The sequence below is a fragment of the Orycteropus afer genome, unplaced genomic scaffold (assembly GCF_000298275.1).
Source record: "Orycteropus afer afer isolate SDZICR_OR568_19922 unplaced genomic scaffold, OryAfe1.0 scaffold00263, whole genome shotgun sequence".
Classification (NCBI taxonomy): domain Eukaryota; kingdom Metazoa; phylum Chordata; class Mammalia; order Tubulidentata; family Orycteropodidae; genus Orycteropus; species Orycteropus afer.
In genome coordinates, this window is record NW_006921850.1 from 4800384 (window position 1) to 4813884 (window position 13501).

At 36.7% G+C, this 13501-nt stretch overlaps 1 protein-coding gene across 1 annotated transcript in view; it reads right to left on the reverse strand.

Annotated features, from left to right (window-relative positions):
* SEPTIN7 (septin 7) overlaps positions 1 to 13501 on the reverse strand; it is a 121775-nt gene that overhangs the window by 6138 nt on the left and 102136 nt on the right. The window contains exon 13 of the mRNA XM_042782213.1: positions 2495 to 2630. Within this exon, the coding sequence (XP_042638147.1) occupies positions 2495 to 2630 (136 nt within the window). The remainder of the gene's footprint in view (positions 1 to 2494; positions 2631 to 13501) is intronic.

Consider the following 13501-nt stretch of genomic DNA (forward strand, 5'->3'; position numbering starts at 1 on the left):
CGAAAGAGGGGGGGGCCTTCAAGGAGATGGATTGACACGGTGGCTGCAATGATGAGCTCAAGTATAGCAGGGATTGTGGGGCTGGCGCAGGATTGGGCAGTGTTTCGTTGTGCTGTGCATGCGGTCGCTATGAGTCGCAAACGACTCGACGGCACTTAACAACAACAACAACAACTGCCTCAGAAACCCAAGGAGGGGTTGCTATGAGTCGGATCCGACTGGATGGCAGTGGGTTTGTTTTTTTGGTTTGGTTTATTTAAACGTAATATTTACTCTTAGGAGTGGGTACTAAAATATGTCTATACCAAGTAAACAACTCCTAGATTTTCAATGGAATCTAAACATGGAGATATGCAGTTGATTCTTTATTACTCCTTGTTTTTCCCCTTCCCTTTTGATGTAACGTTTCCAGATTATTTATTAGTGAAGAGATAGACTCAAATGGACTGAAATGAGAAGACTAAATTTCATACTCCTGCTGGAGTGAACCCATGGCAAATATAACAAAAGTAAAAGCCTTTATAAAAATTACAAGGAAAATGCAGTAGTTTAAGGGAAATTTGACAAAAGAGTAAAAACATTTCTTCAAAATTACTGAGTGCTTTAACTCCATGCTTTCTGTCAACTCAATGGATTAGAGTACTCTTCAGTTACATATTTTGTCAAAAAGGCTTTCACTATATTATGCAGTAACTATAAAATCCACGAGACCAACTGTATAAACATAACAGAATAAATCTATCTTTTTAATATATTTAGGTACAAATATTATTAGTGGAACCATATAAAACACAGGGACTTCACTGAATTTTATCATTAAAGGATATTTCATATTAAACAATATTTCATATTACTGTCATCTCATATATTAAAAAAAGGAGGTCTGGTGGCTAGAAGGTAAGGCACTTGGATGTTAACCAGAAGGTTGGCAGTTCAATCCCACTAACTGCACCATGGGAGGAAGAGAAGGCAATCTACTTCCATAAAGATTTACAGCCTTGAAAACCCTATGGGGGCTGCTGTGAGTTGGAATCAATTGGATGGCAGTGGGTTTCATATATTTAAAAATAGTATCTAGTACAATGTTAACAAATCAATGTTCAAAAAATTTTCTCATCACCAGTTGAAGGAAGTATTTCCAAAGCCTTTTTGAGTACTAGAGACTAAATAAAGGCCTTACAATCCACAGGGATTTTGAAATGGTAGGTATGTTTGATGGGATGGCTCTGTCACTACCTTCCCAAATTATAACATAGGAATTATTCTGGCACTATGTTTTATATAAATAAGTCTAGTTTATTATTTATCCTAAGGTTTTATTCTTATATGCATCCAAAACTCTCTTCATTTTTCTTATATCTCATATATGGAATGGCTTAATTCTATTTCTCGTAACTCAATTTCTCATTAGAACCATGACAAATATTTTAAGTATTCTGATTTCATTATTATGTCTTTCTACCTACTATCCTGTGTCCAAGCATTTACATAGTGATGCATGTATTATATTATTAAAAACAGTGCTTGCTTTTCTTTCTCCATTCTATTCTATGAGAGTATTATATTTATTTAAAATAATGTATAAAAGGTAATACTATTGATGAAATTTATTTGGATAATTTTTCCCCCCAAATGTGTATATGTTTTTCTAACTTTTCACTATGATTTGGGTGAAATTTTACAAAGCAGATTCATTTTACACCCAACAGTTCACATACATTTTGTTTTGTGACACTGATTACATCGCCCTCATTTTAACAGCCCTCTTACTACTTCCTCCTTGTGGGCTACCCTTTCCCCATGTCCTTCTTGCCTACGCATTCCTGCCTCCCTATCTTTCTCCCTGTGCAAATACCACCCTTCTGATCTCCCGTGGCTGGTTTTTCTAAGGAGTGTACCTCCCTGGTGTAGGTTGTTCAGCTTGCAGGCCTGGGTATTGGTTGGTTGAGAATTAAGCCATGAGAATGAGTTCGATTACAGGTCTCAAGGGTGACTTGAGGCCATAGTCTCGGGGGGTTCACCAGTCTCTATCCAACCAGTGTTATCTGTTTTTTTTTTTTTTTTAAATGTTTTAAAAATTTTGTTGCATATTTTTTCTTTTACTCAATCCAGGATCTCTAATTTTGATCCCTTTCTGAGTGGTCAGCATTGGTAGCCTGGTACCATCTAGTTCTTCTCAGGGTCACACAGGCTGAGGTTCTCATGGTTCATTACTCCTTCAGACTGTTTCCATGTGTCCTTGATTTTCTTCATTCTTCTTTGCTCCACACAAGGAGAGACCAATAATTGCATTTTAGATGACCATTCACAAGCTTTTTAAAGACCTTAGTTGCTACTCACCAAAGTAAGATGTAGAACAATATTTCTGTGTACTATGTTATGCCAATTGAGTTTGATGTCCCCAATGACCATTGTCCCCAGCCTGCAAGCTCTGATATTTATTATTTTAAAAAAGATGGGAAATTACAAGAGGTAGAAATGTTAGAATGATCACCTCAGCTTCAGAGTCCTTCAATTTCTGAACTTTTTCTTTGACCTTCATCTCAAACACCTGCTCCATCTCCATCTCCATCTTCTTCATCTTGGCTACATGCTCTCTTCTTTCTTCTTCCATTTGTGCCAAAGGGCTCCTGTCATGTATATTAAAGACAACCATTACGTTTGAAAGTGAAAGCTCTGAAGCAGCTGTTGAAAACAAGGAACATGTTACATGCAACTCCTATGTTTCTTCTAAATACATTTCAAAATATTACCAGCTTTGACACCATCTTAAATGATACAGAATACAGATTTTAAGTTTATGTACAAACAGGTTAAAATTTTGAAACTAAAATTTCTAAACAACCTAGAATTTCCTTCCATGAGGTTTCTTATCTGAACTTGCATCACTAGGGAATACTTACATACAAATTAAACTTTAGAAGGAAACATTCCCAAAATACCATCAGAATGAAAAGCCAGACGAAAATTATTTTTACAGATTTTAAGTTTATGTATAAACGGGTTAAAATTTTGAAACTAAAATTTCTAAACAACCTAGAATTTCCTTCTATGAGGTTTCTTACCTGAACTTGCATCACTAGGGAATGTTTACATACAAATTAAACTTTAGAAGGAAAACAGAAAGGAAATATTCCCAAAATACCATCAGAATGAAAAGCCAGAAGAAAATTACTTTATTTTATACTTTGTTTAAATAATATTTTAATTTTGAGGGGAAAAAAAAAATTTAGTTCATGAAGTTAATACATATAGAATATTCTTGTTGTTGTTATGTGCCGTCACGTCGGACCCGACTCATAGTGACCCCTCCTTGGGTTTCCGAGGCAGTATCACTACCGAAGTAGATTGCCCAACCTTCCTTCCAAGGAGTGGCTTCTAAAATTCTAAGTACAGGCAGTCCCTGGGTTACAAATAAGACCTGTGGCTAAGTCTGTCTATAAGTCGAATTTGTAGGTAAGCTGGAACAGGAAGGTAAGATTTTTTATTTACTGTCAGTCACATGTTTGCCTTAGTATGTAGTATATAATTTACCTTTGTATGTATATGAAAGACAAGAAAGAAACACTTCCAAACCATGCAATGTTTCCAGGAGTGTTAAAAAGTAGAATGTGCACCTGTTCTTATGAATCACTGGAATCAACTCAAGTTTTTAACATAATAGGCTTTATGACAATCTGAAGGAGCTCTGCTTACATAGCGTTTAAACCATCTGGCTGCTAACCAAAAGCTCAGTAATTCAAACCCACCATCTGCTCTATGGGAGAAAGATGAGGCAATCTGCTTCCATAAAGACTTTAACAGTCAGTCTTGGAAACCCTAAAGGGCAGTTCCACTATGTCCTATAGGTCATTATGAATAAGATTTGACTCGATGACAGTGGGTGGGTGGCAAGCCATTCTTAAGTACGAGTTGTCCGTAAGTTGGATGTTCAAAACCCAGGAACTGCCTGCATTACAATCTTTTCTTCTAACACAACTACTGACGCTACAATTACATGATTAACCAAAACAAAAACCAACACACTGCCGTCAAATCAATTCCAACCCACAGTGACCCCTCCTTGGGTTTCCAAGACAGTTTCTCTATGGAATTAGATAAGCCCAGTCTTCCTTCCAAGGAGTGGCTGGTAGGTCTGAACTGCCAGCCTTCTGGTTAGCAGTCAGTTAACAATAATTCAAACTTATTTTGGTAACTGAATTGAACAACTACCAATCAATATCTAGAGAATCTTCCATTTGGGTATGAAGAATATTTCTAGGTCCCTATGGTAATTTCAAGTCCTGGTAACACAGTGGTCAGAAGTGCTCAGGTGCTAACTGGAAGGTCAGCAGTTTAAACCCACCAGCTGCTCTGTGGGAGAAAGATGTGACAATCTGTTTCTGTAAAGATTACAGTCTTGGAAACCTATGGGGCAGTTCTAGTCTGTCCTATAGGGTTTCTATGAATCAGAATTGACTTGACAGCAATGGGTTTGGCTCTGCTTTGGTACGATAACTTCAATGCCCTTGCAAATTCACGCCACTTAAGTATTTCACTGTCTTAAGTTATAAAGATGTTAGATGATTTAAAACACACAAACACACACAAGAGATAATCAGAAGCTAATAAATATTTTTATAATTATTCATCTAAAAAATGTCAGAAAATAGACACAAGCAGTTAAAAGTAATTCACTCCATTGATATTAAAGGTCCATAGGCTCAAATCTTTTCACAATATGTTTAAAATTTTCATGGTGAGAAGTATTAACAGTTGAGTTCTATTTTAAGGCTAGTATATTTCTACATGTGTCATAAGAAGGCTGGCAATTCGAACCCATCAGCCACTCCATGGGAAGGAAGACTGAACAATCTACTTCCATAAAGATTTACCACCTCAGAAACCAGAAGGGAGTTGCTACGAGTTGGAATTGAATCGATGGCAGTGAGTTTTTTTTTTTGTTTTTGTTGTTTGTTTTATATTTGTAACAACAAATAGATGTCAAAGTACCCTACTATAGGCCTAGGATAGAAAGAAAAACAGTTTCTGTGGCTTTGAGAGCCTTTGAAAACTATTCAATACACCAGGAACAACTTAAAAGAGGCAGGTCCCTCTTGGGATTTGTTAATAAAATATGTTTATATTGCTTCCAGAAAAACAGGCCTGGACCACTGAATTATACAACTTAAGTGAGTAAATTTTAATTTCAATAAAGCTATTTTAAAATAAAGAATTAACTCATGACTTAAAAACAACAAAACCCAGGCCTTAATGACCTGTAACTTCAAGGACTAGTAACTTTAATACTGATTTGACACATTCTGATTGTGGTGGCTTCTTTCCTCCTTAGGCTGAGTTTATACCTCACCATCAGAACACTATTCTTTCCTGTCAATGAAGAGAACAAGAGCTGGCTGAAAAGTATTAAGAAAGCATAAAAAGGGCAGAAATTGGATTCAAATAAGTTATGAGACATTCTTCTTAGTGAAAAAGAAGGACAAAGATATGATGTACTGACGTGATCTAGATAAACTGTTTATGCAATCAGTATAAATTGGAATAAATTGATATTTAATTCAAAGGTATTTCTTTGTCAAAAGAACACTTACTTCTATATGCAAATCTGCAGAAGCAATTTATCAAAAGACCTAAAATTGAAACAATTAAAACAAAATATTAACCTAGAAAAAGAACCAGCATTCAAAAAACTGAGGTCAACAAAGCTTGGCCAAGATGGCAGAGTAGGAAGATATAATAACCAGACTACGTCAAAGACCCAAGAAATCCAGTGAAATGGATAGGAATGACAATCCTGGAAACCAGAGCTTCAAAGGAAAGGATAAAGAAGTAGATTCAATATCAATTAGAGGAAGGAGGTTGAACGAAAACAGTGAATAAGGAGGTATGTACAGAGCAATGAATGCCACATGGTCCAGCACAGTGCAGCCACTTTTTAACCCCAATTAGTGTTCCAACTGGGGCAGGAACCAGGTAACTACTGGCTTTGCTCGCCAAGGACTGCACTGACACCCACACTAGTAACAAGTGACCAGAAATGTGTGATCTCTCCTCTTACCCTGCACAACCACTCAGTGACCAAAGGCGTGATCCTCCACTTATCTGGTAGCCACCGCTGTGCTGCATCATTTTTTTCTTCTTAGTTCATCTCCTCCTCCATTTTATTATTGTTTACTTCCTTTCCTCCCTTTTTTTTTTTTAAATCCTGTGGAGGGGGTGCCTTGTCCCACGCTACCTCCATGGTCACTAAAACCTGTCTCAGTCCCTCTGCAGTCAGCAGTGTCCTAACACCACAGTCATGTATAGCAGCTAGCACTTACATAAGTACTGTGCTGCTTTTTATAATCTTCTTTTTCTTCTTGGTTATTTCCTTTTCCCCTCTTTGGTTTTTTCTCATTCTTCCTCTTATCCCCATCCTTCTTTTATCTTTGATCCTGAAGAGTGGGTACCCACCCTGCCTGTACTGCCTACGTAGTTAGTAGTGACACCTCTGTGGGTGGCCGTGTGTGATCCACGTCCCCCCACCTCCACGATTTGCAGCTCCCATTCCTAACCCTCTGCAGTCAGGCGTGTCCCTGCTTGCACAGCAAGCACCATGTTCTAGCAGCAGCGATGATCAGTGGCTAGAATTTTTACTAGTCCCAGTTCCGTTTTTCTCTTTTTGTTCTTCATAGCTCTTCCTCCCCCCCCCCTTGTTTTTATTCTTCCTCTTCCATTTTTTCTTATTTTTAATGTTTTGTTTATTTACTTATTTTTCAATTCTCTGGAGTAGGTACCCAACCCCTACTGCCTCCATGGTCAGCAGTGACTGCCTCTGTGGGTAGCAGTACATGATTCTGCTGAATAATGGCCCTATGCCTTACCACCACTACAGTCAGCAGTGCTCAGTCCTGACCTTCTGTGGTTGGTGGTGCATACTACCATGCAGTGAGCACTGTGTTCCCAATGTAGCCATTTTTTGGCAGCTCATGCTTGGCCACTTTTGTGGTACTTTTTTCCCCTCTTTTCTCTTAGTTCTTCTCTCCTTCTCTCTTGTGTTTTATTTCCTTTCCCTCCCTCCTCTTTTTTTCCCCATCAGTCAGGAGCCAGTGACTCTATTCAGCCAATCACATCAAACCTGCCCCACCTGACCCACTGAGCAATTGCCACCATGCACTCCTGTACTACTGGAAATGATGACAGATGGTGGACAACACTAACCCAGCCTGCCCTCAGCTGCCCCACACAACCAATGATTAGAGATTCATGCCTACACTCCCATCCACTACCAAATTCACCCAAAGACAGGTGGTGAACAATGCAGTATAGTTGAACTAGCAATCAGGGTAGAACTCCTAGCCTGTTGCCCAGACATGTTAAAACAAAACAGAAAAATCATGGTGAAACAAATCAACATACAATAAACAAATTAGTAACATCACAATGTCTTGGAGACAAAAAAACAACTTCAAATCAGAGCAAAAAAGCCCAGGACAAGATGGCTCAAGCCAAGTTATAAAATACCAATCTTCTGGAGAAAGAAATGCTACTAGAATTATTTGATAAGAAATTCCAAGGAATTCTACGTAGAACTCTATAACAGATTAAGAAATAAAAGAAAACAAAGACAATGTGAAGGAAATCATAAACAATCGAGGAAAACAGACAAAACTCTAGAACTCAGGAAAACAAAACTGTAACAAACTGAGGAAATAAATGTAATATTGTTAATAAACCATACAAAACAGCAAATAGAAATCTGGAAGACTAATACAATTATATAAACAGAAACACAATGAAAGGACACAGGAGAAGAATTCAATCAATGGAAGACTGAATTAGATAAACTGAAGGAAAATCTCTTAATATTAAACTGCTAGACGAACAATCAGAAAAAAGAATGAAAATAAGTGAAGAAAGCCAAAGACTTATGTGATACATGATCATCAAGAGGAAGAACATATGTGTGATCAGAATTCCACAACAAGAAGAGCGGCAGCTGGGGGGGACACCAAGAAAATTGTCAAAGATTTGTTGGAAGAAAACTGCCTAATATCACAAAAGAAGAAAAGATGTGCATTCAAAGAAGCTTAATGAAATCCAAATAGGGTAAACCCCAGAAGAAAATGAACAAGATTTCATAATAAACAAACTTTCCAAAATCAAAGACAAAAAGAGAATCAGGAAAGTAGCTCAGAAAAAACAGTTACTTACAAAGGAGAACTACTAAGACTAAACCCTGATTTCTCAGCATAAACCATGCAAGCAAGAATGCAATGGGATGACATATATAAAATCTTGAAAGAAAAAAAGCTGCCAACCAAGAATTATATATCCAGCAAAACCATCCATCAAATGCGATGGTGAAATTAGGACATTTCCAGAAAAACAGAAGTTAAGGGAATTTCTGACTATCAGTCGAACCTTACAATAAATGCTAAAAGGAGTCCTTTGGACACAGAACTAACAACAGCAGATAACAATGTGAGATTAAGATATAACAACATGATATGGAAATCAATCTAAACAAAGAAGTATCAAAAATAAACCTACAAGATTTGAAAATAGAAAATAAGAGGAATCAATCTGTAAATGATGACAACTACAAAGCAAAAAGAAAATAAATATTGGAGTGATAGAACTTCCCAATGGTTAAGAAATCAAGACAGTATCGAGATAAAATGGGCAGTTTTAAACTTGGGAAGATAATAAATTACAAGGTTACCACAAAGAAAACAAATAAACCTCACAAAAATGAAAAAGAAGAAAATCATATAGGCTCAGTAAACACTGAAACAGCAATGAAGGACATAAAATCGGTAAACAAAATGAACTCAGCACATACAAATATACGGAACAAAGAAATCATCAACATCACACACACACATACAAAAACAGCAAAATGACAGCAGTTAATTCATAGCTATTGATAATTACAGTGAATTTAAATTGATTATATGTACCAGTCAAATAAAGATCAACTGGCAATAACATACTACACAAAAACATTTTTCTACGTCCTATTTTGGTGAGCAGCAACTGGGGTCTTAGAAGTTTGCAAGCAGCCATGTAAGATAGAACAACTGGTCTCCTTGTATGGAGCAAAGAAGAGTGAAGAAAATCAAAGATACATGGAAAGAATTAGTCCAAGGGAATAGTGGAATATGGGAACCTCAGCCTACATGACCCTGAGACCAGAACTACATGATGCCCAGCTACCACTGCCAACCACCTGGAAAGGATCAAAACTGGAAATCCTAGATTGAGTGGGCGAAAAATGTGGAACAAAACTCAAAGTCATTAAAAAAAAAAAAAAGACCAGGCTTATTGGTCTGATAGAGACTGGTGAAACCCCCAAGACTATGGCCCCTAGACACCTTTTGGGCCTGGAATTGAACTCACTCCCATGGCTTAACTTCCATTCAAACAATAGACAGGCCTATGAGGTGAACAATTACACCAGGCAGGTATACTCCTTAGAACAATCAACCATGGGAGATCAGAAGGGCAACATTTGCACAGGAAGACAGTTCAGAGGGAAGGACTGCATAGGAAAGAAGAACACAGGGAAAAGGTAACCACAAACAGGAAGTGGAAAGAGAGCTGTGACATGATGGGGACTACAATCAATGTCAGGAAACAAAATGTGTATGAACTGTTGAAGGGAAAACAAACTGCACACTTTCACACAAATAACAATCAATTAATCAATAAACACACCAGTCAAGAGACAGACAGTAGTAAAATGGTAAGAAAACATGACCCATCAATATGCTTAGACATAAAGACAAAAATAACCTAAAAACAAAGAATGGAAAAATATGTATCAAGCAAATGGCAACCAAAAAGGAGCAGGAGTGGTAATATTCATTTCTGATGAAATAAGACTTTACGGCAAAAACCAGAAAAGAGACCAGGAAGGGCATATATACAACAATTAAGGGTCAATCCAACAAAAGGGCATAACCATAATAAATAAATACACATATAATGAAAGAGCTCTAAAACAGTTAAGTCAAACTTTAACAGAACTGAACAGAGAAATAGACAACTCCAAAATAAGAGACATTCATACACTACTGTTGATGAAGGACAGAACAACAAGAAACAAACTTAACAAAAATACAGAATATCTAAACAATATGATCAACCAGATTCACAGATACATCAGAACACTCCATCCAACAAGAGTACAATAAACATACTTTTCCTGTGCACACAGAACATTTTTCTGAATACACCACTCAGGCTACAAACCAAGCCTCAATAAATTTAAAAACACTGAAAGACAACAAAGTATCACTTCAAATCACAATGCTATGAAATAGAAATCAACTAATTGGAAGATCAAGAGGGGGACAAAAAGCACATGGACACTGCATAACACCCTGCTTAAAAACTACTAGGTAATAGAAAAAATGAAATTATAAAGTTCTTTGAATCAAATGAGAATGAAAACATACCATATCAAAATCTTTGTCACAAAGAAAAGCAGTGCTTAGAGAACAATTTATAATCAAACTCAACAAAACCAAAGACAGAGACAGAATCTTGAAAGCAGCATGAGACAAATGAAAAGTTACCTACGAAGGGCAACCAAAAGACTAAACTCAGATTTCTCAGCAGAAACCATGCAGGTGAGAAGGCAATGGGATGATGTATATAAAACTCTGAAAGAAAAAAAAAAAATTCCAACCAAGAATTATATACCCAGCAAAATTGTCCCTCAAATATGATGGTGAAATTAGGACATTTCCAGATAAGCAGAAATTAAGGAAATTTGTTAAAACCAGACCAAACTTACAAGAGATGCTAAAGGGAGTCCTTTGGACAGAGAATCAACAACAGCAAACAACCTACCATTAACACACATGATGATATAACCCAACCAACCCAGTTATAGAAGTACCCAAAGTGAAATAAGACTACAGGACCGTAAACAGGAAATCAGGGATATCAATTGGTAAATGAAGACAACTGCAAAACAAAAAGAGGGAAAAAATAATGTACTTACAGAACTTATAAATGGCGAGGAAATCAAGACAGCTGCAAGATAGAATGTACTGTTTTAAACTTGGGAAGAAAATTAAAAATCACAGTTACCTCAAAGAAAAATAATAAACCCTCACCTTGAAACAAAAGAGCACAAATACAAATATTTAGCAAATCCTAAAACAATAGAACAAGGAGCTCTGGTAGCATAGTGGCTAAAAGCACTTGACTGCTAACCAGAAGGCTGGCGGTTCAAATCCACCAGCCACTCCTCGGAAGGAAGGTTGGGCAATCCTACTTCCGTAGTGATATTGCCTCGGAAACCCAAGGAGGGGTCGCTATGAGTCGGGGCCAACTCGATGGCAAACAACAACAACAAAACAATAGACACAAAAGAAATGATAATACAATTCATAAACAAAATGAGCTCAGCACAGAAAATTATATGGAACAAAGAAACCAGGAACATCACACAAAAAAACACATAACAAAATGACAGCAACAAATTCATACTTGTTGATAATTACACTAAATGTAAATGGATTAAATATACCACTCTAGACACAGCTGTAGACTGGATAAGAAAACATAACCCATCAATATGCTGTCTACAAGAGACACACCTTACAGATAAAGACAAAAACAGATCAAAAATTAAAAGCTGGAAAAAAAAATGTATGAAGCAAATGGCAATCAAAAAAAAGCAGGAATGGCAATATTAATTTCTGATAAAATTGACTTTAATTAAAAAAGAATCATAAGAGAAAGAAGGCCTTTATATAGTGATTAAAGTATCAATTGAACGTGAGGACAGAACGATAATAAGTATCTATGTACCCAAAGAGTGAGCTCCAAAATACATAAATCAGAATTTAACAGAATTGAAAACAAATAGATGACTCCACAGTCATAGTAGGAAACTTTAACATACCACTTTAAATGAAAGAACAACTGGAAAGAAACTCAACAAAGACGCAGAATAACTAAACAACTTGACCTTACAGACATCTACAGAGCACTTCATGCAACAACAGCCTAGTACACATTCTTTTCCAGTGCACATGAACATTCTCCAAGATAGACCATATGTCAGGCCATAAAGCAAGTCTTAATAAATTCAAAAACATGGAAATACTGCAAAATATCTTTTCAGATAACAACGCTATAAAATTAGAAATCAACAATAGGAAGAGCGACAGAAAAAGAGCAAACATATGGAAACTGATTAACACTCTCTTTAAAAACAACTGTGTAACAGAAGAAATAAAAAATGAAATTAAGAAATTTCTCGAATCAAATGAGAATGAAAATACAACATACCAAAACCTCTGGGACACAGCAAAAGCAGTGATCAGAGGGTAATTTATAGCAATAAACCCATACATCAAAAAGAAAGAAAGAAAGAGCCAAATCAACATCTTAAACCCAACATCTCCAACAATTAGAAAAAGAGCAGCCAAAAAAAAAAAAAAGCCTACAGTCAAGCAAAGATAGAAGGAAACAATCAGTCCAAGGGACTAGTAGACCATGTGATCCTTAGCCTATATGTCCATAAGACTAGAAGAACTAGATGGTGCCTGGCTACCACTGTCAACCACTTGGAAAGGGATCAGTCCAGGGGATCCTGGATAAAATAAGAAAACAATATGGAACAAAACTCAAAATCACAAAGAAAAGACCAGGTTTACTCATCTGATAGAGCCTGGTGAGACCCCTCAGACTATGGGCCATAGCTACCTTTTAGGTCTGGAACTGAATTCACTCCGGTAGCTTCCAGTCAAACAAGAGACAGACATATAGGGTGAACATTTACATCAGGTAGATACACTCCTTGCAGTGATCAATTGTGGGAGAACAGAAGGGCAGTTTTTGCCCAGGGAGATAGTTCAGGGGGCAGGAATGCACAGGGAAGAAGGACACAGGGAAGAGGTAGCTACAGGGAGGAAGTGGGAAGACAGTCGTACATTGAAGGGAATTGCAGTCAATGTCATGAAACAAAATATGTATGAAAATTAATTTCCTCTGTAAACCTTCCCCCAAATCACTCACTCACTCACTCACACACACACACACAGCCTACAGTCTCCAGAAGAAAGGAAATAATGAAGATTTGAGCAGAAATAAATGAAACACAAAATAGAAAGACAATAGAAAAAAAATCAACAAGACTGTAAGTTGGTTTTTTGAAAAGATTAATAAAATTGACAAACCACTGGGAAACTTAACAAAGTAAAAGAGGGAGAGAATATAAATAATATGAATAAGCAATGAACTGGGCAACAACACAACAGAATCAACTGAAATAAAAAGGATACTATCAGTATATTATGAAGAACTGTACTCCAAATTTGAAAATCTAGAAGAAATGGACAGATTTCTAGAAAATACTACTTACCTAAACTAACATACTGAGGAGGAAAACTTGAACAGACCCACAACAAAAGAAGAATTGAACAGGTCATAACAAAATCACAAAAAAAAAAAAAAAAAAAAAAAAGAAGAACTAGTTCTGAGTAACCTTTGTGCCTAC